Source organism: Halichoerus grypus, chromosome 14, assembly GCF_964656455.1.
Source record: "Halichoerus grypus chromosome 14, mHalGry1.hap1.1, whole genome shotgun sequence".
In the NCBI taxonomy this organism is placed as follows: domain Eukaryota; kingdom Metazoa; phylum Chordata; class Mammalia; order Carnivora; family Phocidae; genus Halichoerus; species Halichoerus grypus.
In genome coordinates this window covers 57,658,992-57,683,217 of record NC_135725.1, presented here as the reverse complement: position 1 = coordinate 57,683,217, position 24,226 = coordinate 57,658,992, and the positions used below count along the sequence as shown (strand labels likewise).

At 43.0% G+C, this 24,226-nt stretch overlaps 1 protein-coding gene across 2 annotated transcripts in view; it reads left to right on the top strand.

The window, feature by feature from the left end:
- Window positions 1-24,226, top strand: part of KIF24 (kinesin family member 24) — an 84,526-nt gene that overhangs the window by 57,032 nt on the left and 3,268 nt on the right. For both annotated transcript variants that reach the window (XM_036081395.2, XM_036081397.2), the window contains exons 7-11: window positions 7,243-7,364; window positions 8,235-8,340; window positions 14,061-14,132; window positions 17,055-17,164; window positions 21,506-23,743. In XM_036081395.2, coding sequence (XP_035937288.2) covers window positions 7,243-7,364; window positions 8,235-8,340; window positions 14,061-14,132; window positions 17,055-17,164; window positions 21,506-23,743 — 2,648 coding nt within the window. The remainder of the gene's footprint in view (window positions 1-7,242; window positions 7,365-8,234; window positions 8,341-14,060; window positions 14,133-17,054; window positions 17,165-21,505; window positions 23,744-24,226) is intronic.

Genomic DNA, 24,226 nt, shown 5'->3' with positions numbered 1-24,226 from the left:
CCAACTGATCCACTTAGGCACCCTACATATCTTATTAAGTTATAATCCACATATCATAATAATTACCCTTTTAAAATATACAATTTGGTGATTTTTAAAGAATATTCAAAAAGTTGTGCAGCCATTACCACTATCTAATTCCAGAACATTTTCATCACCTCAAAGTGAAATCCTGTACCTTTGGCAGTTACTCTCTATTTCCTCTGCCTCCAGGCCTGGCAACCACTAATTTCTTTCTCGATGGATTTGTGCCTATTTTGGCCATATCATATAAATGGAATCATGCAATAGGCAACCTTTTGTCCCTGGCTACTTTCATTTAGTGTATTTTCAAAGTTCATCCATGTTGTAGCATATATAAGTACTTCATTTTTAAGACCAAATAATATTCTATTATGGATATATTATTCATATTTTGTTCATCCATTCATCAGTTGATAGATACATAGGTTGTTTTCACTTTTATAGAAACCACTGTTATGAATAATACCGCTATGAACATTCACGTACAAGTTTTTGTGTAGACCTATGTCTTCACGCTTCTTGAGTCTATGCCTAGGAGTGGAATTACTGGGTCATACTTTTTGAGGAACTGCCAAACTGTTTTCCAAAGTGGCTGCACCATTTTATATTCCCACCAACAATGTATGGAGATAGGTATTATTTTAAAAGCTCACCAGGTGATTCTAACATGCAGCCTGCAGCCATTATAGTCATTCTTTTAGTATATCCAGCAAGCCTGGCTAGAGGCAAAGAGAGAAGGCTAGAAGGACAGGCTGGGTACTTGGCAAAACCTACCTTTAAAACTGCTTCTCAATACACCCTTCCAGGGACTTGGGTGTGTGAAATGGCAGGGTGAGCCACCATTGATGTCTTTTTCTAACAAGTTTCTTTTTGCTAGGACAAATAGGTAAATTTTGCTTAAGGGCTGGGACCTCATGTTTGTGTGATTATCATATTCCTGAGTCCTGGGATCTAAAACCTGAGTATAGCACGTGAGTGTGCCTATTTTAGAGTTACCTAAGAACCAAGAGCCCCTTTCTAGCAATTGTAAAAGCAGGTAAAGAACAAAAGTTCGTGAGATGTGTTGAAGGGGCTTCCCTGAGACTGACCATTCTTAACCTGTCCAGAGCTCCCTCCATTGTGGAGTCCTAAGGAAATTGTTTCTCATACTCCTATTCACTGTGGTCCTCTTGCCCCCTCTTCCCCAGACATTCCTTTATTTGGCAGGGAGTTGCAAGAGAGTTGATCCCCATGATGCCTTTATCCCTGAAGGGTAAACCAACTGAAAGGGAAAGGAGCAAATGTTGGGAGGAAGTCCCTTTTCCTTAGCTATGGGCCATCATTGTGTTAATGAGCAGTCTGGTGTCAGATCACCTCCTGTACCCTGGAAGAGTTTTATGCACTGCTCTATCCTAAGTTATCTTTACTGAGAAAAGCAGAAAGAAATTTCTTGTTAGTCAATGTGTTATCTCATTGCCATCGATACTCTTGTCTGTAATGTATATGATGGTGTACAAGAAAGCCAGCTGAGATCAAGGTGGAAAGTTGATATAAATTATGGATACCCTCATAAACATTTATTGACTCGAAACAACAGCACTTACTAACTCAGGTGTCACACTTTCTCGGGTGTCACTGTTCATGTTCACTCAGGTATCATCCATGTGTTTGCTCAAGTGTCACGGTCCGGTGTCATCTTTGAGTGTCACCCTCACAGATCACCCTCGGGTTTCCTCAGGCATGGCCACTTGTTGCCTGCCTGCACAACTAGCCGCCTCATTTTTTATGCGGGATTGTTCTTCTTCCAGGACCTTTCTCTTTCAGGTGTATTATACTACCTTGATCTTAACAGTGCAGGCGCCAGGCACCAGGTCTTCCCTGCCTTTACAGAGGTGCACCGACTCATCACATTTCTCAGATTTGGAATCAAGGTTTCTTCTGTCAGGGAATTGATGAGTATTTTTTCAGTTGCAGAGACTTACAGATTTTTAAGTTATTTCTACAGCCATTTGACATACTTATGGGTATCCATTCTCAAACTTCTAATAAATCTGTCTCCTGTTTTATCGTTGCCCTGGCTCTAATTGGTAGCAGAGACCACATGGCGAAAGCTTCCCATAGATGAGCCTCAGTTGTATGCCAGTGATAGAGACTTAATGTGTACACAGTGCCTATACTACTGAAGTGCTCCTAGCCCTCCTTTGGTGCATGTGCAGAAAGCTTAGTGATTAAAGCCTCGTAACCAGACAGACCTGGGTCCCAGTGGCATATATCCTTCAGCCTGTCCTTTACCTTTCGGAGCCTGAAACATGTGGATGATAGTAGATGATTGGTTGGGTGATAGAGAAGGAAATGAGATAACATACAGAAAATGCTTGGTGTGATGCTAGCTCAATTCGTCACATCTATTCTTATTAATAATATTAATGTCGCTGAATGTTTCCCAGGCAACAGAATTCAGCAGTTGTCTCTCTTTGGTGGCAGGTCCTCATTTCCCTATTCACATAACATGTTTTGTCTAAAGGACCTAGATTTAGAAACTTGCCTAATAGACTTTAGTTATGGAAGGAGGAATTTGAGAAGGAGGTAGTGAGAGGAAAAGGGGCCTCGTGATTTTTAAGTTGATTGCACTAATTTTATTGGCTCCTAGACTTGCATTTTCCCCCAAATATATTCTCTATTTTTTCCTCTTTATTCTTTTTTTTCCTCGTTAGTTCTTGAGGCGCCTGGCTGACTCAGTCCAGCATGCAACTTTTTTTTTCTTTTTAAAGATTTTATTTATTTATTTATCAGAGAGACAGAGCACAAGCAGAGGGAGAAGCAGGCTACCTGCTGAGCAGGGAGCCCAATGCCGGGCTTGCTCTGAGGACTCTGAGATCATGACCTGAGCCGAAGGCAGACACTTAAAAGACTGAGCCACCCAGGCGTCCCTAGTATGTGACTCTTGATCTTGGGGTTGTGAGTTCAAGCCCCGCATTGGGTGTAGAGATTACTTAAAAACATAAAAAAATCTTAAAAAAAAAAAAAATGTTCTTTATTAAAATGAATATTTATGGGGGGGCGCCTGGGTGGGTTCAGGTGGTTAAGCATCGGGCTCTTGATTTTGGCTCAGGTCATGATCTCAGGGTCTTGAGATCAAGTCCCTGTGTGGGGCTCCTCACTCAGCGGGAAGTCTGCTTGAGATTCTCTCTGCCCCTCCCCCCACTCGCACACTGGCACACGCACTCTCTCTCTTTCTCTCCAAAATAAATAAGGGGTGCCTGGGTGACTCAGTCGTTAAGCATCTGCCTTCGGCTCAGGTCATGATCCCAGGGTCCTGGGACCAAGCCCCGTGTCGGGCTCCCTGCTCAGCGGAAGCCTACTTCTCCCTCTACCACTCCCCCTGCTTGTGTTCCCTCTCTCGCTGTGTCTCTCTCTGTCAAATAAATAAATAAAATCTTTAAAATAAATAAATAAATAAATCTTTTTTAAATGAATATTTATTGAGAATTTACCATGTGCCAATCATGATTCTAAGTGCTTTACATGTATTATCTTGTATCATCTTTCTTAGTTCTCATAAGTAAACTATGAGATTATCATTTTATGGATAAGAAACTGAGGCTCTGAAAAGTTAAGTGACTTGCAAACTTTTGCTCATTGCAAAAGGTCACACAACCATATGTCAGAGCTGGCATGCATACCCAGACAGTCTAACTTCAGATTTCACTATCTTAACCACTGCACTTGAGTCTGTTTGTCTGATGATCTTCACAAACTGAATCATTTTTACTCCTCAGAGTTCAGCTGCTTTATTTCACAGTTTCTGAAAGGAATGGTGATTGCAGGCTATTTCTGAAGCTGAGGAAATGACCGGAACCAGAAATTCCTTCATGCCTTCCCTAAAAGGCATTGAGTCAAGAAAGGTCTCCTCAACACATTAGGTTTTCTGAGACATACTCACAGCACCTAATGCATCATGATGGATAAGGTGGATAAGGAGCATGGAAAACCGAGTGTAAAACTCTATAATAGAACCCCAGAAGTCGGCCTTTTTTGGCTCCCCTGGGGGGAACCACAAACAAGCCTATGAATTTCTGACCGTATCCACAGTTGCTGGCTAGGTATGGCCGTGAGGCCTCTCAGAGCTTTCCCTGTGTCCCAGCAGGAGCGGCATCAGTACTCTCACATGTGGCAGAGGACACCTGGCTTCCTTCCCTAGCCTGGCTATATTTGACCTATGTGACCTTGGATAAGTCACCAACTTCTCTGTGTTTCTTCCCTTACCAAGTATATTGTTTACACAAATACAGAGATTTAAGAGATCTCCAGATCTCCCCTGTCTTTTCGCAGGGCTTGTAAAAGACCAAAAACAAACCAAAAATCAAAAGAGGTGTGAGAACCCTAAAACTAGAAGGAAATACACCAGAATCTTGTTAACTCTGGGATTATGGGAGGTATATATTTTCTTCTTGATACTTTTCCTGTATTTTCCAAGTTTTCCACAGTAAGCATGTCTTCCTTTTCTGATAGAAAAAGGAAAGAGAAGTTTGATAAAAAGAACATCACACATTGTTTTCATTGCTTTACAGTCTATGTCAGCATGAAGTCAGAGTGACAGGGGAGAGGCCAGGCTGAGGAAGCACAGTTGAACTAGATGCTTCAGTTACAGATATGCCTTTCGTGGCCCTGCCAGCAGCAGAGCTTAGTTAGCATTGCAGGCCAGGGCCACCTGCCACAGCCAGGGGAAAGGACTACTGCTCTCACTCTTCTCATTTCCAATTAGCAGTAACATCCTAGCCATGTAGTTGAAAATCCAGTGTTATAAATTAACAGGTTCTTCTCTTGATAAAAAGATTCATCAGGGGTGTCCGGGTGGCTCAGTCGTTAGGCGTCTGCCTTTGGCTCAGGTCGTGATCCCAGGGTCCTGCGATCGAGCCCCTTATTGGGCTCCCTGCTCTGCGGGAAGCCTGCTTCTCCCTCTCCCACTCCCCCTGCTTGTGTTCCCTCTCTCACTGTGTCTCTCTCTGTCAAATAAATAAAATCTTAAAAAAAAAAAAAAGATTCATCAGATAGACCTGTTATACTTTTAGCAGATTATTTACAAAATGAGTGCATCTAAAATATGATTCTAAATTTGATTTTAAAGTACAATTCTAAATCTCATATACAGATAATCTTTAGAAACACAACTGCTTAAACCAGGAAGGAACTTATTAAACTTTTTTTTAAATTTATTTTTTATTATCTTTTAAACATTTTATTTAAATTCAATTAATTAACATGTATTATTGGTTTCAGAAGTACAGGTCTGTGATTCATCAGTCCTGTATAATACCCAGTGCTCATTATATCATGTGCCCTCCTTAGTGTCCATCACCCAGTTACCACATCCCTCCCCCCCGCCATCCCTCCAGCAATCCTTGGTTTGTTTCCTACATTTAAGAGTCTCTTATGGTTTGTCTCCCTCTCTGGTTTCGTCTTGTTTTATTTTTTCCACTCTTCCCCTATGATCCTCTGTTTTGTTTCTTAAATTCCACATATCAGTGAGATCATATGATAATTGTCTTTCTCTGATTGACTTATTTCACTTGGCATAATACCCTCTAGTTCCATGCATATTAGTTAAACTTTTAAAAAGTACCTGCATGTTAAGATATTTTATGGCCTATTGAAGTTTGATTCTGGCAACTTTTGGACTCTTAATTTGGAAACTGTGGCTATGTTCAATATAATATAAATTAAAATTTTGAAAGATTGAGAAAAAATGAGTTAGGACTCCCTTACCCTTAATTCACTGCAAAATAAATGAATTTATCATAAGCACCTGACAGCATAGTGGAAACCACATGAGCTTTGGAGTCAGACATACTGGATATGGAATTTGGTTCTGTCACACAACAGCTGTTTGTGAGCAAATCAACCTCTTTTTTTTTCCTTAAGATTTTATTTATTTAGGGGGAGACAAACCATGAGAGACTATGGACTCTCTTGAGAAACAAACTGAGGGTTTTAGAGGGGAAGGGGGTGGGGGGATAGGTTAGCCCGGTGATGGGTATTAAGGAGGGTATTGAATGGAACACTGGGTGTTATACGCAAACAATGAATCGTGGAACACTACATCAAAAACTAATGATGTAATGTATGGTGACTAACATAATAAAATTTAAAAAAAAATTTATATAGGGACAGACAGTGTGAGCAGGGGGAGGGGCAGAGAATCTCAAGCACACTCTTTGCTGAGCATGGAGCCCCACCCAGGGCTCGATCCCACCACCCTGAGGTCATGACCTGAGCTGAAACCAGGAGTCGGACGCTCAACCAACTGAGCCACCCAGGTGCCCCGCAACTCAGCCTCTTTATTCTTCAACATATACTGGGCATAATATAATGAACTCACCTCATATCTAGAGTGTTGTGAAGATTCTATCAATGAATGTTTTATTTAATAAAGATTTTTTTATTTTTAATCTCTGCACCCAACATGGAGCTCAAACCCACAACCCCAAGATCAAGAGTCGCACACACCACTGACTGAGCCAGCCAGGCACCCCTCTGTCAAATAATATTTCTTCACCTTTTTTATTCCCAGTAATCAACACTCCTCCCTCTATCTAAAATCAGGGCAGAGTGTTCATTTATGGCTGTGTTTTCGGTGGCAAGAGGCCAGTCCTGAGACTTCACCTCTATTCCCCCTCTCCCTGTGGGCTACAGGGACCCAAGTTATCTTTACTTGTATTTTGAGGGGCACTTGGTTTCAAAGGAAATCATGGGCTCGTGTCAATTGTGATAGCTCGTTACTTCCATGTTCCCACACATCAGGCATGCCGGGGCCTCCTTTATGACTGCCTCCTGATGGAACAGGTGGTTGTAATCAGTCATTCCATGATGCACATTTCTGTCCTTTGCTTTAGTCACTAAGATAGATGGGTACTATGGGACATTGCCTTGGAGACAAGTCATGCCCTGGAGACTATAGTCAGGCTAAATCAATCAAAGATATTAAAAAGAATATATAAGACAAGAAGTAAATTAGCTCTTGAGCTGTTGAATGTTCTCCCCCAAGGTTAGTATTCCACATTGTTTGCATTGCTGTTGGGTACTTAACTCTGTATGATTTAATGTTTAGGCAGCTTTCTGAAAATACTGCAGTATACTGACAAAGTTATATGCCTGGTCTCTATTGCTCTCAGCCAACCCTTAGGAACCAGGGGGATTTTTTACTTCTTGGGGAAATCACCCTATGGATTTTATTTTCAGGTGATTCTGAAGGGCAGCAAGGAGCGCAGCACCGGGGCCACTGGAGTTAACGCAGACTCCTCCCGCTCCCATGCTATCATCCAAATTCAGATCAAAGATTCAGCCAAGAGGACATTTGGCAGGTGAGCTGGAAATACGCAAAGAATTGCATTGTCTGCCTTTCCCTAATGTGACTTTGAAATATGTGTTATCAACAACAGGACACTCTGCCACCATGGAGTTTTTAATAAATATCAGGGATACAGAGTAGAGTTGTTAGCTCTGAAATAAATCATTGTATTAAAGTGCCATCAGTTAATTAACCATGAAGTAATGACCTATTGTTGGTCAAGCCTAAGTTATTAAAAGGGACATTGATTGCTTCTAACGTGAAACACAGTATCAGCAAAGAAATAGTAGGAAATGCATCTCAGCTTACAGGCCAAAAAAAAAAAGAGAGAAAATTAATCTATCCTTCTTGAAAGAAGCCCTAAGACAATTGGGTACATTCATTGCTTCTCTGGTGCTATCTTAGCAAACTCTGCCACACTGATGGATGAGCCTATCTCACCTCTGAGTAATGAGTCTGTTTTTTTTTTTAACTTTCTTTCTTTTTTTATTCTTCTTCTTTCTTTTTTTCTTCTTCTTCTTTCTTTTTTGGCTGGAAAGCAGCCCACAAAAGTTTCTATTTAATTACCTAAGTGGTAAAAAAAAAAAAAAAAAAAATCACCTAAGTGATTTGCATTGTAGTCATTTAGCTTTATGGGAAGAATGTTTTATTAATTTTATTAATTTCTCACAAATGATGAAAACCAAAGGAAGTGTCTGAGTGAACAGCTCCCACAATGGCTAACAGATCAGAATCTTATAATACTTTTGGAAAGCTGCCAGTATGTCTTTTCTTTCCAGAGGATGGGCCAGTGTTAATTTCTTCCTGCTGCCCCAAATTGCTGACTGATGTAAAAATAAAGCAGAGTCCCCAAGAAGTTATCCCTGCTGTGTGTCTTCTCTAGGATCTCTTTTATTGACTTGGCTGGCAGTGAAAGAGCCGCAGATGCCAGAGACTCAGACAGACAGACAAAGATGGAAGGCGCAGAAATAAACCAGAGTCTTCTGGCTGTAAGTTTGAAAGCTTTGATCTAAAAATCCTTCTTGAGGGGTGCCTGGGTGGCTCAGGCATTAAGCGTCTGCCTTCAGCTCAGGTCGTGATCCCAGGGTCCTGGGATCAAGTCCTGCCTGCTTCTCCCTCTCCCGCTCCCCCTGCTTGTGTTTCCTCTCTCGCTGTGTCTCTCTCTGTCAAATAAATAAATCTTTAAAAAATAATAATAAAAAAATAAAAATCCTTCTTGAGAGATTTTGCCCCTCTTTACATGCAGCCAGAGTGGGTGAGGATGGGGTGGGGTAGAATCAGCGGAGTAAGGGCACGCTTCTGTCTGGCAGTGGGATTCCAGGGTTGGAGATGGAGGCTGCCTGATCAGATTCTTAGCAGTTCTAGGCAACTCTTCCCTTCTGTCCCTCTCTTCTCTTCCTCTGGTCAATCCCTTAGGGGCAGAAAAGTATTTCTGCAGCTGCTGAATGGTTAACTTAGGTATTAGGTAAGCTTTCTCTCACTCACCAAGTTTTTAAATTGTATTAATTTTTCAAACATAAAAAAATAGAATAAATCATATAATGATCTCCCAAATTCTTGCACCCAGCTTCAACATGTGATAAATCTAACCAACCTTTTCCTTCCCCTGGTTGGATTGTAGTAAAGCAAATCCTGTCAGTCTTTCATTTCTTCCACAAATATTTCATTATCTCGAAGAGATAAGGACTCTTATTTTTTAATATAACTGTAATGCCATTATCATACTTGAAGAAATATTTAATTTTTTTTTTAAGATTTTATTTATTTGACAGAGATAGCGAGAGCAGGAACACAGGCAGGGGGAGTGGGAGAGGGAGAAGCAGACTCCCCACTGAGCAGGGAGCCCAACATGGGGCTCGATCCCAGGACTTCAGGATCATGACCTGAGCCGAAGGCAGACGCTTAACAACTGAGCCATGCAGGCGCCCAATAATTATGTAATGTTATCTATTATCCAGGAAGTATTATCATTTCTCCAGTTGTCCCATAAATGTCTCTTCACAGTTTGTTCAAATCAAGATGCAAACAGTACCCTTGGATTGCTTTTGATAGTCTCTTTTATTCCATATCAGTTCTTCTGTTCTCTCTTTTAATATCAGTGTATTTGTTGAAGACAACTGGGTCACTTGTCCTGTAAGATTTCCAACATTCTGGATTAGGTTGACTGCATCCCCATGTGGATGTTTAACATCGTACTGCATCCTCTGTGTTCTCTGTGGAGTGGCGAGGATCCGTCCTTGTGCTGTCCGGGAGGGGCGCTCCTGAGCACTTCCGGTGTCGCTCATCTGAACGGAAGTACGCTCTGAGTGTACGATACATACTGGATCTTGAAGCGGCTAAAATATCTCATTAATATTTTTTTCATACTGGTTACATGCTGAAATGATATTTTTGCTGGGTTTTTAAATATTTTTTGATATATTGGATTACATAACATATAATTAAGATTAATTTCAGGGCGCCTGGCTGGCTCAGGTGGTTAAGCATCTACCTTCAGCTCAGCTCATGATCTCAGGGTCCTGGGATCCAGCCCACATTGGGTTCCCTGCTCAGAGGGGAGTCTGCTTCTCCCTCTCGTCCCCCCACTCATGCTTTTCTCTCGCTCACTCTCTCAAATAAATAAAATCTTAAAAAAAAAAAAAAAGATTAATTTCATTTGTTCGGTTTTGTTTTTTTTAATGTGGCTACTAGACATTTAAAATTATACATATGGTTTGCACTTGCAGCTAACATATTCCTATTGGGAAAGCGCTCTTCTAGAAGCTTGATCAGATTGAGGTTCTGGTTTTTTGGCAAGAATTCATGGGTAGTTTTTAGACTTCCTATAGGAACACATCAGGAAGTACAGAATGTCCGGTTGGTTGTCTCTTTGTGATTTTTAAGAATTAAGAAAGATTTGAGTGTTGTCGGTGTAATTCCTCTGTTAGAGTTTCCTCTCAGACTTTTTTGTTTAATGGATTTACCAGCCATTGATGAGCATCACCTGTATCTATTGTTTCATTAGGGATTCCAAAATGGTGATACTCTCATTCTAACATTCCTTCTTTATTAGCTGGAAAGAATTTTTCCTCAATTAAGTTCATACAGTAGAGACAAGTTAAATGCTTGCTTGATTCTTTGCCTTTACTCAACAGTTTTCAGAATGATTTGGTGTCCTAGTAACCTAAACATGACCAATGAATTTGTTGTTATTGACTGTTTTGTTTGGCTTTGTATTATTATAAACTCATTGTAATTATTATTCTTTTTGCTATTTAAATTGTACATCTTTGGGCAATGGGAGCCTTTTCAAGTATGTTTCTCTGGTTTTTTGACCAACTATTAGTCTGTAATAGCTTCCTGGCGTTTGGGTATGACAAGATTTTCTAGGCTCATCTTGTACATTTCCTTCCCCAGACCTTGAACCAGTCAATTCTTCAACAAGCCTTGGTTTTAGAAGGAAATGGCATTTAGAGACCATTTAGGGTGCTAGGGATGCTTACTACCACTGGGTTAGTCCTGGCTTCTAGGCCTTTTTGTTGGACAGAGCTCGAAAGTAGATTTTTTTTTTTTGAAAGAGGAAAATACATTAGGGACTCATAATAATAAATTAATTCAAAATTAAGATTACAGGGTTTTGGGTTAACTTTTTTGAATTTATATTTTTGTCTCCTTTCTCTTATGCTAGAATTCTTAGTTCCTAACAACATTTATATAATTTGCTCCACTTCAATATATGTGTATTTCAAAATAATGCTGATATTTTTCATAATACGATTACTAAATTCAGATTACTATTTCTTTGCAGTTTCCTTTTCACCCTTAGGTTGTATCCCACTTAGGTGTACAGTCATAATATTGTGTTGCACAGTCACTTGAAATCTTTTCTATATGTTTAAGCTTACCAATTTCATATTCAGTTAAAGTAAAAACTGTAGAACATTGAAAGAAATCTAGTGTCCATCCCTGTCCCCTCAACCCTATTACCTCCCTCCCCTTAGATAAGCATTCTATATATATACAAATATATATATATATATATTTGTATTCACCTCAGAAAAAAAGGGTAGCATACTGCAAACACTTTGCTTTCTTCACTTAACAACACCCTAGAGCTCACTGCATGGCTGTATACAGAGCTCTTCCTTGTTCCTTTCCGCGGCTATACCGTGCTGCCTGTGCCCCTCCATATTACGTCCTTTTGATCAGAACGGAAGTCTCCAGCGAGGCACTTTATTTCCAGGCCTCATGAGGGATAAATTGCGAGGCTGAGAGAGGTGAGAAAGACAACCAGCATCTCTTTTTACTTTTTCAATTTTTGAATAATTTTAGATTTTACAAAAGTTGCAAAAATAAATACACAGCATTCCTTCACCCAGCTTCCATATTATTAATATCTTGTATAACCATAATAAAATGATCTAAATCAGGTAATTAACATTGGTATAATACCAAAACAACAACAACAACAACAACATTGGTAATACTATTAACTAATCTACAGACCTTGTGTGAATTTCACCAATAATCCCACTAATGTCCTTTTTTGGGTCCAGGATCCTATATTACATTTAGCTGTCATGTGCTCATAGTCTCCTCAGTTTTTGTCATCCGTGACTTTAACACCTTTGAAGAGTGCTAGCCTGCCTGTTTTTGTTTTGTTTTGTGTTTTGTTTTGTTTTTGCGGATTCTCTGTGAATTTGGGTTTATCCCATGTTTTCTCACGATTAGATTGCGTTAAACAATTTTTAGCAAGAACACCACGTAAGTTGTACCCTTCTCAGTAAATCATATCAGGTGGTGCATGAAGTCAGTATGTCTTATTACTGGTGATGTTAACTTTGATCACTTAGTTAAGGTGGTTTGTGCTAGGTTTCTCCACTGTAATGTTAACCATTTTCCCTTTATAATTAATAAATATCTTGGGGCACCTGGGTTGGTTGGGCGTCTGCCTTTGGCTCAAGTCGTGATCCCCGCATCCTGGGATCATGCCCTGCGTGGGGCTCCCTGCTCATTGGGGAGTCTGCTTCTCCCTCTGCCCCTCCCCCTGCTCATGCTCCCTCTCTCTTGCTCTGCATGCGCTCTCTCTGTCTCTCTCAAATAAATAAATAAATATCTTATGGGGAGATAGTTTGAAACTATGCAGATATCCTATTTACATCACACTTTTGCTGCCTAATTTTAGCATCCCTTGATGATTCTTAACCTGCAACAATTACTGTGGTGTTTACCTGGTGGGATTTCCTGTTCCTATCATTCTTTTTACATTAATTAGTTGGGATTCTGCTGTAAGATGGAGCTGTCCTTTCGCTACAATTAATTAATTTATTAGATTATTTATAACAGTAAATGGATATTTCTTTTATATGCTAGATTATAATACATTTTTATCATTATTTATTTTATTGCTCAGATTGTCCTCAAAGGCTCATAGGGATCAGTGGCCACACTTGGATTTGAGTATGTAAGGGGCAGGTGTAACTCAGGGCCAGGGTTTGGTTACCTATATGTCCCTTTTGGAGAATTGTTCCAGTGGTAAAGTTTGGGGATATTACATTGATTTGTAATAAAAGAGGAAATTCCCTTATACAGATTTCTCCCCCTATCTGAAAATAGAACTTACCTATGAAATCTTCTGTAAGCCAAAATGGCATAAGGCAAAGAAGTGATTACCATTAATTTATATGGAAACAAATGTGAATATTCCCAGACCCCAAAAATAACCTCTTAGGCTTTTCTGATATCTTAGGACACATCTTGGTAATGGATGCAGAAAATAAATGAAGATAAAGCACAGGTGGGGAGCCTGGCTGGCCCAGTCAGTGGAGCATGCAACTCTTGATCTTGGGGTCATGAGTTCGAGCCCCACATTGGACATAGAGTTTACTTTAAAAAAAAAAAAAACTGTTAGAAAAAACAAAAGATAAAGCACAGATGTTTGCAGACACAGTTCAAAGCTATGGCTAACCAACTGAGCCACTCAGGTGCCCCTACTTTTAAATAAAAGCAAAAATCCTCTTTGGATTTCTTTTTTTTTTTTTTTTTAAAGATTTTATTTATTTATTCATGAGAGACAGAGAGAGGCAGAGGGAGAAGCAGGCTCCCCAAGGAGCAGGGAGCCCGATGAGGACTCGATCCCAGGACCCCGGGATCATGACCTGAGCCGAAGGCAGACACTTAACTATCTGAGCCACCCAGGCGCCCCCCTTTGGATTTCTTTAAGTTAGTGCACACTCTCGCTCTCTCTCAAACTAATTATCAGAAACTTCTATCTGAATCTACACTCGAATCTACACCTATAGGTGTGCATATGTGAGCAGGGAGGTAGGGGAGTGGTATAGAGATTTTCTGTACTTAAGTGCATCTATAGCTACTAATAGTATGAGAGGAGGCAAGAAAAAGGGAGCTGGCAAGGCAGAACTGCCACCACATAAGCTTGGACTCTGGGGGGGCCTGTGGGAAGGTCCCTGGTTTGTCTGTTCCCCACTGTTGGGGCTAATCCTAGGATTATAGCCTTTAGGATGGGAGGCCCTTAACTAGACACAGGGAGCTCACTCAGGATGTTTACCCGTCTAGCTTGATTTTTCCTGTTGGACAAGAAACTACCAGGGCATTTTGACTTCCTTTTGGAGGATTGTCTGAGTATGGCTTATTTAAGAAAAGTCTGATCTATTACTTTCTCTTTGCATGTGATATTTGATGTGCTTGTTGTTAATCTACCACTTTGCAGCTGAAGGAATGTATCCGCGCATTGGATCAGGAACACACCCACACTCCCTTCAGGCAAAGCAAATTAACTCAGGTAATGTTAAATGTGAACTTTGAGTTTGTTCCATTTCATTTATTTGTTCGGCAAAGTCTCCACTGCCACCAAGGCATGATGCTAAGCTTGGCGGGGGGGGGGGGGGGGGGGGCGGGGGGGAAGGAGTCACATTCCTTCCAGGTCATTCTAGGCAGGGATGGGCATCCTCGGGCAGAGATGCCTGCAGTATGAAGCAGCTGAGCTTTCACAGGGCAGCAGTGTACTTCTGGTCACCACCCAACAGCTTTCTGCTTATTTCTAATATAAAGAAAAGTTTTTGATTTAATGGAGTCTCTGAGCCTTTGAAGTGGGGGTGGTATAGCTATACTAAGTATTTTCTTAGCTCTAAGACTTAGTGTTTGAAGACAAAAAATAACCCCTTGGAGTTAAAAAGAGTAAGATTTTTTAAAGTTTTTTAAATTTACTTTTTGCTTATTTTTTAAAGATGTTATTTTTAAGTAATCTCTACAGCCAACATGGGCTTCGAACTTACAACCCTGAGATCAAGAGTCGTGTGCTCTACCGACTAAATCAGCCAGGTACTCCGAATGAGATAGATTTTTGATATGTACTGATCGGAAAGATGACCAAGACGTATAGTTTTTAAAAATATAAAATGAGGGAAAAAACTATACACACAAAAAAATTATGTCTATGTTAACTGATTATTCTGAGTGGTAAAACTGTAGGTAATTTTTTTCCTCCCATTTTTCTGTCATGACACTATGCTTCTTAATTAATGGAAAGTACCACTAATTCAGCATTGTACTGGCTACAGAACAGTGGCCCACGGAGGGGTCTCCCTACATATACAGACTGCTGTGAAGGCAGTTATGGGTGCCCCCGATTCCTTTCTGCACCACGTCCTGTGCTCAGTGGAGGACAGACTAGCGTAGACAGCAGTCTAGGTGAGGATCTTTGTATTTTGGCAGAGGTTCTCTGTGCAGCTAACCTAATGGCTCCCCATGGCCTGGGGCAGAACCTATAACTCCTTATCAGAACTGGTGATCTGTGGGTTAGATTATATCTTCTCAAACATGATTTCAGCTAGAGACTTAGGAAACCCTTCTTATGGGTGGTTAGTCCTGATTCTGACATTGGCTCTGTTATTTTTTAAAACAAGTTCACCATCCCCAGAAAATGTCTTCCTATTTAATTTAAAAAATAATAATTCACAGGGCACCTGGGTGGCTCAGTTGTTAAACGTCTGCCTTCGGCTCGGGTCATGATCCTGGGATCCTGGGATCGAGCCACGCGTCGGGCTCCCTGCTCAGCAGGAAGTCTGCTTCTCCCTCTCCCACTCCCCCTGCTTGTGTTCCCTCTCTCGCTGTGTCTCTGTCTTAAAAAAAACAAAACAAAAAAAATCTTAAAAAAAAAAATAATTCAGGGGCACCTGGCTGGCTCAGTTGGTGGAGTGTGCGACTCTTGATCTCGGGGTTGTGGGTTCAAGCTCCATGTTAGGTATAGAAATTGTTTAAAAATAAAATCTTTTAAAAGTAATAATAATGATAATAGTAATTCAAACAGTATATGTATATACAAGTACAAAGAAGATGGCAAAAGGTACCTGAAAATCCCACCTTAGTGATAATCACTGCTACATTTTAGTAACTATCCTTCCAGATATTTCTCTGCCCACGTAGATCTACTTATAGAGGTATGAAATCTTATGCCTTTTTCACTCAAAGGTAAGTTTTAGATCTTCCCATGTACCTAAGTACAGATATACATAATTATTTTTAATGGTTGTATTGTAGTCAGTTAACAGTTATTTAGTTTGCAGGGCACCTGGGTGGCTCAGGTCATGATCCCAGGGTCCTGGGATCGAGCCCCATGTCGGGCTCCCTGCTCAGCAGAGAGCCTGCTTCTCCCTCTCCCGCTCCCTGTGCTTGTGCTCTCTCTCTCTCTGTCAAATAAATAAATAAAATCTTAAAAAAAAAAAAAATTATTCAGTTTGTTCCCTGTTTACAGACTCCTAGATTTTTTCTTTTTTTTTCTTTAAAGATTTTATTTATTTATTTGACAGAGAGAGAGATAGCGAGAGAGGGGACACAGGCAGGGGGAGTGGGGGAGGGAGAAGCAGGCTTCCCGCAGGGGAGGGAGAAGCAGGCTTCCCGCAAACAGGGAGCCCGATGCGGGGCTCGATCCCAGGACCCTGGGATCACGACCTGAGCCGTAGGCAAACGCCTAATGACTGAGCCACCCAGGCGCCCCTACAGACTCCTATATTTTCTAATTATTATTATTATAATATAATGCATATCCTATGTGCACTTTTTTTTTTTTAATCAACTGAGCAATTCTCTTTAGGAATGTGTCGTGGAAGCATGCACATTTTTTATATTTTTATACATATTGCCAAACTGCCTTCTCAAAAGCTTATACCGTTTGATGGTACACAGTACATAAATAATGTAGCAATGTAGAAAAGTGACCATTTCCCTACTCTCACCAAGGCAGGGTATCATGAGTCATAATTAATCTTATGGGTGAGGGGCACCTGGGTGGCTCAGTCGTTAAGCGTCTGCCTTCGGCTCAGGTCATGATCCCAGGGCCCTGGGATCAAGCCCCGCATCGGGCTCCCTGCTCCACGGGAAGCCTGCTTCTCCCTCTCCCACTCCCCCTGCTTGTGTTCCCCCTCTCTCTGTGTCTCTCTCTGTCAAAAAAAAAAAAAAAAAAATCTTTAAAAAAAAAATTTAATCTTATGGGTGAAAAATATTACTATTCTTACTAGTTTGAATTTCTTTGATTGATTGGTTGGTGAAGTACCTTTTTTGTATGTTTTTGATCATTTGTATTTCTTCTTTGTAAATTGCCTTTTTGTAGCGGAGAGGGGAGCTATGGCCCAGTGTCCTGCACACAGTAAGTAGTCAGTGTGCCCTTTGTTAATTGACTTCATTGACCTGCTTTACGTGTGGACAGGTTCTGAGGGATTCTTTCATTGGTGATGCCAAAACCTGCATGATTGCCAACATCTCACCAAGCCATGTGGCCACCGAACACACTTTGAATACCTTGCGTTACGCTGACCGGTGAGTCGCTCCCAGGTGTGTGTGTGTGTGTGTGTGTGTTACGCTGACCGGGTGAGTCGCTCCCAGGTGTGTGTGTGTGTGTGTGTGTGTGTGTGTGTGTGTTACGCTGACCGGTGAGTCGCTCCCAGGTATGTGTGTGTGTGTGTGTGTGTGTGACGCTGACCGGTGAGTCGCTCCCAGGTGTGTGTGTGTGTGTGTTACGCTGACCGGTGAGTCGCTCCCAGGTGTGTGTGTGTGTGTGTGTGTGTGTGTGTTTCAAACAAATAGAGATCTGATTTTGAGATCCAGAAGTCTGTTCTTGAGGCAGTGATCCTAGTACCATGGGAATGTGCAATTGGTCATCTGAATGTGACTTGGTAGGCCTTGTCATTTTACAAGTGTGAATGTGACAAGAGGAAGGGGACACGTTCCCTGGTTCCGGAGACAACTCCATCAGTGACTTTTATTTTTTAAAGATTTTATTTATTTATTTGACAGAGAGGGAGAGCGCACGCGCACATAAGTGGGGGAGCGGCAGGCAGAGGGAGAGGGAGAAGCAGGCTCCCCGCTGAGCAGGGAGCCCGACGCTGGACTCGATCCCAGGACCCTGGGATCATGACCTGAGCCGAAGGCAGATGCTTAACTGACTGAGCCACCCAGGCACCCCCATCAGTGACTTATTTTTTTTGTTTTGTTTTGTTTTTTTGATTTTTTAGTTTTTTTTAAAGATTTTATTTGAGAGAGAGAGCACATGAGAGGGGGGAGGGTAAGAGGGAGAAGCAGACTTCCCGCTGAGCAGGGAGCCTGATACGGGACTTGATCCTGGAACTCCAGGATCATGACCTGAGCCGAAGGCAGTCGCTTAACCAACTGAGCCACCCAGGCACCCCTGTTTTGTTTTGTTTTTTAATGTTTTGATGAGAAGGAACTTATTTATTTAAAGATTTTATTAATTTATTTTAGAGAGACACAGCAAGAGGGAACACAAGCAGGGGGAGTGGGAGAGGGAGAAGCAGGCTTCCCGCGGAGCAGGGATCCCGATGCGGAGCTCGATACCAGGACCCTGGAACCATGACCCAAGCCGAAGGCAGATGCTTCACACCTGAGCCACCCAGGCGCCCCCATCAGTGACTTTTAAATGGCTAGTAGGAAATGAAATATTTCTTTGGAGTGGAAGGCTCAAGGTTTTCTCCCTGCTAGCCTCAGCGCTAATCGTAAGGGATAGAATACATGTTACTTATCAAGGCAGAGGCACTTAGAGCTATGTAGGTCCAGAAGACATCAACCCAGACATGACATGTTACAGAAGGATAAAATAAACCCAGAGAAAGGCAGGAATTTTAAAAGGGCTTATTGGGAACTGGCGGTAAAGCTAGCCCTCCTGACTACATGGTCAGGGCTCTTTCTGGGGTGACCTTGGTATCTGCCAGGGTTCCCCCACCCCCATGCCCCATCTCTTACCTGGGGTCACATAGGGTTCCTACCAGGGATGAAGACGCTACAACTTCCATCCTTTCCTCTGGCTACTTTCCTGCCTGGTCCTGTCTTACATCCTTCTCTTTGGTCTCCCAGAAGCTGTCTCCAAGATTAATGAACTATTTGAGGGAAACCTGTTTTTTTATTACTGTTGAGGAATCTTTAGTATCCATGGCATTTTATGAAATTCACTGGGAAGGAAAAGTGAGCTGTCAGTTAAGCTCCATGAAAACAAGAAACCTTATCTATTTCTCCACTTTATCTACTGCCCAGACAGTACTTGGTACCTAGTAGATGCGCAATAAATATTTGTGAATGAAAGGAGGAACTCTTCCTGGGTGTCAAGGCGAGGCCCTCTGTGTACCTATCTCATTTAAATAGGAGAGAGACCTCACAAAGTGGTTTTAAGAGTGGACCCTGTAGTCAAGACTATCTGCTTCTGCCATGAAATAGCTGGGCAGTCTTGGGCAAAAGGTTTGGGCTTCAGTTTTATCTGACAGGGGTAATATTAGCATCTACCCATACAATAGTTATGTGCAATCAATGAGGATAGTATGTTATGAAGGGCTTAGCACCACACCAGGTACATAGTTACCATTCAATATGTGTTAATTTAAGCAACAGTAATATTAATAGGTCCCCAAAATAGGTTTCCTTTATTGCATGGTTTCCTAATGCCTGCACACTAGCACTGCTATAAGAAAGGCTCCTTCATGCGTGCCTGGGTGGCTCAGTGGGTTAAGCACCTGACTCTTGGCTTCAGCTCCGGTCATGATCTTGGGATCCTAAGATCGAGCCCCGAGTCGGGCTCTGCTCTCAGTGTGGAGTCTGCTTGACATTCTCTCCCTTTCCTTCTTCTCCTCCCCCTGCTCACATGTTCTCTTGCTCTGTCTCAAATAAATAAATCTTAAAAAGAAAGGCTACTTCACAAACTGAGGTCATATAGAAGATATGAGATGATCCAAACTTGTTTCCAAAAAATGAATATGGCTTGAAATTCTTTACCCCCATGTATCCAGCTTCAGTAATTAATAACGATAAACTGATCTCGTTTCATAACCCCACCCACTCCCCAAATCCCATTGTTATCAGTTGCTTAAAGTAAGAACTTCATCATTAGGAGCAGAGAGCAAGACATCTCCTCTCTTAGTGCCTCAGTAAAGGAAGATGAAAATAACCCTTTCCCATAGGGAGGTATTAAGTATAATTGAAATATTTGAAATAATTTTGGCTTTAAAAAGAACAGAAAAAGTGTAATAGAAATCTCTTCCATTTGAGGGGGCACCTGATGGCTCAGTCGTTAAGCGTCTGCCTTCGACTCAGGTCATGATCCCAGGGTCCTGGGATCGAGCCCCGCATCGGGGCTCCCTGCTCCGCGGGAAGCCTGCTTCTCCCTCTCCCACTCCCCCTGCTTGTGTTCCTGCCCTCGCTATGCCGCTCTCTGTCAAATAAATAAATAAAATATTTTTTAAAAATCTCTTCCATTTGAAGCAGTCTGATAAATTACTGAAAATGAATGAAAGCCATTTGTTTTATGTGCTTAAATGAGGCCTGGTGAGATTAATTTTAAGTAATAATCTATACACACACAATGATTTTATTGCTTATTTAACAATTCTGATTTAAAATTTTCTTCTTTAAAATTTTCTTCTTTCTATATACTAGAATGTTGCTAAGGAGTCTAAAAATAAAGTTCCAGCTGGACCCCTAATAGGTATAGATCTATCAAAAAAGCTCAGTGACAGGAGTGATTCTGGGGATAGAAGAGTACACTGGAAGCATTTAGCATCAATAACCAAATTACCTGTAGGATTCCTTCTGTCACTCAGCTTTCTAGAATTATTTACTGTGACTCCTAGGGGGAAATTTTGGTGTTTCTCTCTTACTGAGACTAAAATAGTTAAGATTTTTATAGCAGGAAGTAATTTGGAACCATCCAGACTGACTGTGGCTCTTCTCCGCCCATTTCCTTGTATGTATGCCCTACTGCAACACCTAAACAAAGGCCCATGGACACATGTGTCTTCAGTCACATTCTACATCTCTTTGCTTAGCTATGTTACCTGCCTGCCTTGGCTCTCAGACTTCAAGGGAAGATTTAAATCAAGTCTCAGTGTCAGGCTTATGATCTTGGTTTTCAGAAATGGCCACAGGGGTCATTTGGCTACCTATAAGGGTTGGATTAAAACCAAAACAATGGCAAAGACATTTTATGGGAGCCTCCAGGCAGAAGTACTGCTCTCTCCTAGGGGATTTTAATGAAGAATCTTCAGACCACTGGAGAATCACATTTTTACTTGATGTCTCCTTGTAATTCTAAATTCTTAGTGTTTTTAAATATCACAGAGTTAAGAGACTGATCTTGACAACTGAATCGTAGCAGAGACCTAATTCTGGATTTTCCATCTTCTCTAAGGTTCCCATGTGGAATAGAGCATGGTTCTCTATTCTCTATCTAGGGGGTGATTTTGCCTCCCAGGGGACATTTGGCAATGTCTGGAGATATTTTTGAAGCTTCCCTAAGGTGATTTCCAAAACTTTTTTTTTAAGATTTTATTTATTTGACACAGAGAGAGAGAGCGAGAGAGGGAACACAAGCAGGGGGAGTGGGAAAGGGAGAAGCAGGCTTCCCACCGAGCAGGGAGCCCGATGCGGGGCTTGATCCCAGGACCCTGAGATTATGACCTGAGCCGAAGGGAGTCGCTTAACCAACTGAGCCACCCAAGCGCCCCCCAAGACTTCTGATCATAGATTGTTTAGTTTGTTTATATCCTCAGACTGCACCCATCTCTTTTGTAATACTTTTCTTTGGTTTTTGAAAAATATAGAAAAGGAATTAAGGAGCAATGCAAGAATACACATTTAACATAAAATGGTAATTTACAGGGTCAAAGAACTAAAGAAAGGCGTTAAATGTTGTGCTTCAGCTACAAGTCGAAATCAGACCTCTGGAAACTCTTCTCCAAAACGAATTCAGAGCTCCCCTGTGGCCCTGCTGGGGGACAAGTGTTCTCCCAAAAAGGTCAAGCTGGGGCTTCAGCAGTCATTCACGGCAGCTCCCGGCTCCATGAGAGGGAAGGCCCATCCTCTGGCCAGCCACCCACCCAACATCCCTTTTGCACCTGTACCTAAAGTTCCTGGTAAAAGGCATGGATCCAGAGGGAGTCTTCCCCAAGAGTGGGTCGTTCAGACCAGCCCTGTCAAAGGAGCCACGCGGTCTGGACAGTTAGCCAAAAAAAGGGCGGAAGAGTCTGCGTCCTTGTGCTCTGAGAAAAATCAAATGGGCAACAAAACTGCCCGCAGGTGGGGAAGCAAGGCAGCCGGACCCGGAGAAGCCCCAGCGCGTGGGAAGCTGCCCTCCGAGTCCAAGACAGGGCAGCCTGTGCGGCCCGTGCAGCAGCGGCTGGCGTCACGGGCTGAGCTCTCCTCTGGCGGCCGCCGCCACCTAGCAGAACACGGTCAGCGCAGCGAGGGGAGCACACCGGCCAGGCCCGCCTCGGAAACGTGGACAGACATCCCTCCACATCAGAAGGAGAGGGAGGAACACTTGCGCTTCTATCACCAGCAGTTCCAGCAGCCACCTCTCCTCCAGCAGAAGTTCAAGTACCAACCACTGGAAAGGTTCTTATGCCAGTTCAGGCCCCTGGAGGGGCAGCTCCAGAATGAGGCCCCTCCCCCCTTCTGCTCTTATTCCGAGAGCCAGGATGGAGCCCAAGCTGAGGACCTTGATGACAGCGATTTCAGTGAAGATTCTTTTTCACATGTCTCCAGTCAGAGGACCACAAAGCAGAGGAACACCCTAGAGAACAGCGAAGGCTCATTCTTCCTTCATCAGAGGGAGCAAAGCCCTGAGGAACAGGTGGCTGAAAGGCAGCAGAGTCTGCTTTTTAACCCCAGGACAGATGGTGACGAGAAGGGTCTAACTGGAAACTGGATGTACTCCAGGGACCCGACAAACTACAGAGGAGAAGCACTCAGTCATGGCCACGGCCCAGGTAAGGTGCCTTTGGACTGGAGCAGAGAGGAGGATTCTACCTCCTCGGGGCTTTCTCCCAGAGACAACCCGGCAGAGAAGCCTTACTGCTCCCAGGTAGACTTTGTATATGGCCAGAAAATAGGTGGTGGCCCAGCCTTGGAACTCAGACAGAATGCTTTCAAAAGTGAGGTTCTTGGGCAGGCAGAGGGTAGTTCACTCCCCCTGGAGGAAGATGGTTTCATTTTCTCACTATCCCACGGGGCAGTTCCAGGATCTCCAGACCAAAGAGAGACAGTCAGCACACCTCTGAGAGAAATCGGCCAAGACAGCCCAACTCTGGCGACCAGAACAATGAAAAACAGTTACCCTGACCAAGAAGACTGTAGAGGGGAATCAGGCACATGCTCTGAATATGCTTCTGGACTGATGGCTCCCCTCACTGTGTCCCTTCTGGAGAACGCAGACGATGAGGGCCCTCTTCCCCTGGAGCGGCCGGCCCAGGATGGGCTTGCTCACAGTCTAATGGCAGCAGGGGGCCCATCTGTGGGCCACACAGTGTCATCTGGTGATCAGAAGGCACTCCTGCCAGTGTCTTTGGCAGCTGGGCACTTGTGGCTCTCATCATCTCCCCCTGACAATAAGCCGAGTGGTGGTCTTCCAGTTCTGTCCCCGTCACCCATCCGTCAGCACCCCCCTGACAAGCTGCCCATCGATGAGGCTGACCTAGGGGAGGTCTGCCAGAGCACAGAGCCTGCACTCTCCTCCCAGGAACATGTGAGTAGCCAGCAGTATGATGCCGATGCTGAGGTGGCAGAGCTGAGCAGCTCCCAGGGTTTCCCAGGAAAGCCCTTCCCCACCGTACATACTGGAGGACCCCACCCTGCACCTCTAATCACCCCACGAACAAAAAGTAGTGATATGGCTGACCAGCCCTGGGCCCAGGAAAGAAAATATCCACCAGGACTTGGTTGGCAGGAGCTAAGTTTGCCGAGAGACCCCATCAAGTTGCCTGGCTACAACAGGGACATCATGTGGCTCAAATACAGGCCAATCCCAAGGTGCTTAGCAAGACCAGGCTCTCCCCTGGTCCCTGGCTGCTCTCCAGAGACTGCAGGGACACTGCATCAGCTCACCCTGGGGCCTGCACAGTAAGTTGGACACTCTCCCCAAGACTTGAGCCCCTTTGGCACCCCTCCTTCCACCCCATCTGTCTGTCCTGGGAATGGCTATCGTTGGTTCAGTGTCAGAGCTATACTACAACTAGAGAGGCTTGGTCCCGCTTTTCAAGGGAGCAGGCCTGCCAGGGTGGGTGAACCCTGAGTCTGGGAAAGCTGGGACTTGAGTAAAAGGGAGGATCTGTCCCCTTCAGCAAGCCTGTGACCTGTGGTAAAATCAGAATCCTCTTCATTCTGTTGGGTCTGTGTTCCTGGAAGTACTGCCCAGGGACACAACAGCTACAGCCTTGTGCCCTCAGAACCAAGGTAGGCTGGGCAACTTCCAAGATGCTAAAGAGCAAAACCAGAGGGACTGGTGATTTGTGCTGCCTTCCCCAAAGGATGCTGTGGATGGTGCAGCAGAAAGGCGACAGAAAGCATAGAGAAAGAAAGGAGGCAGAGAGATCCAGCACGGCC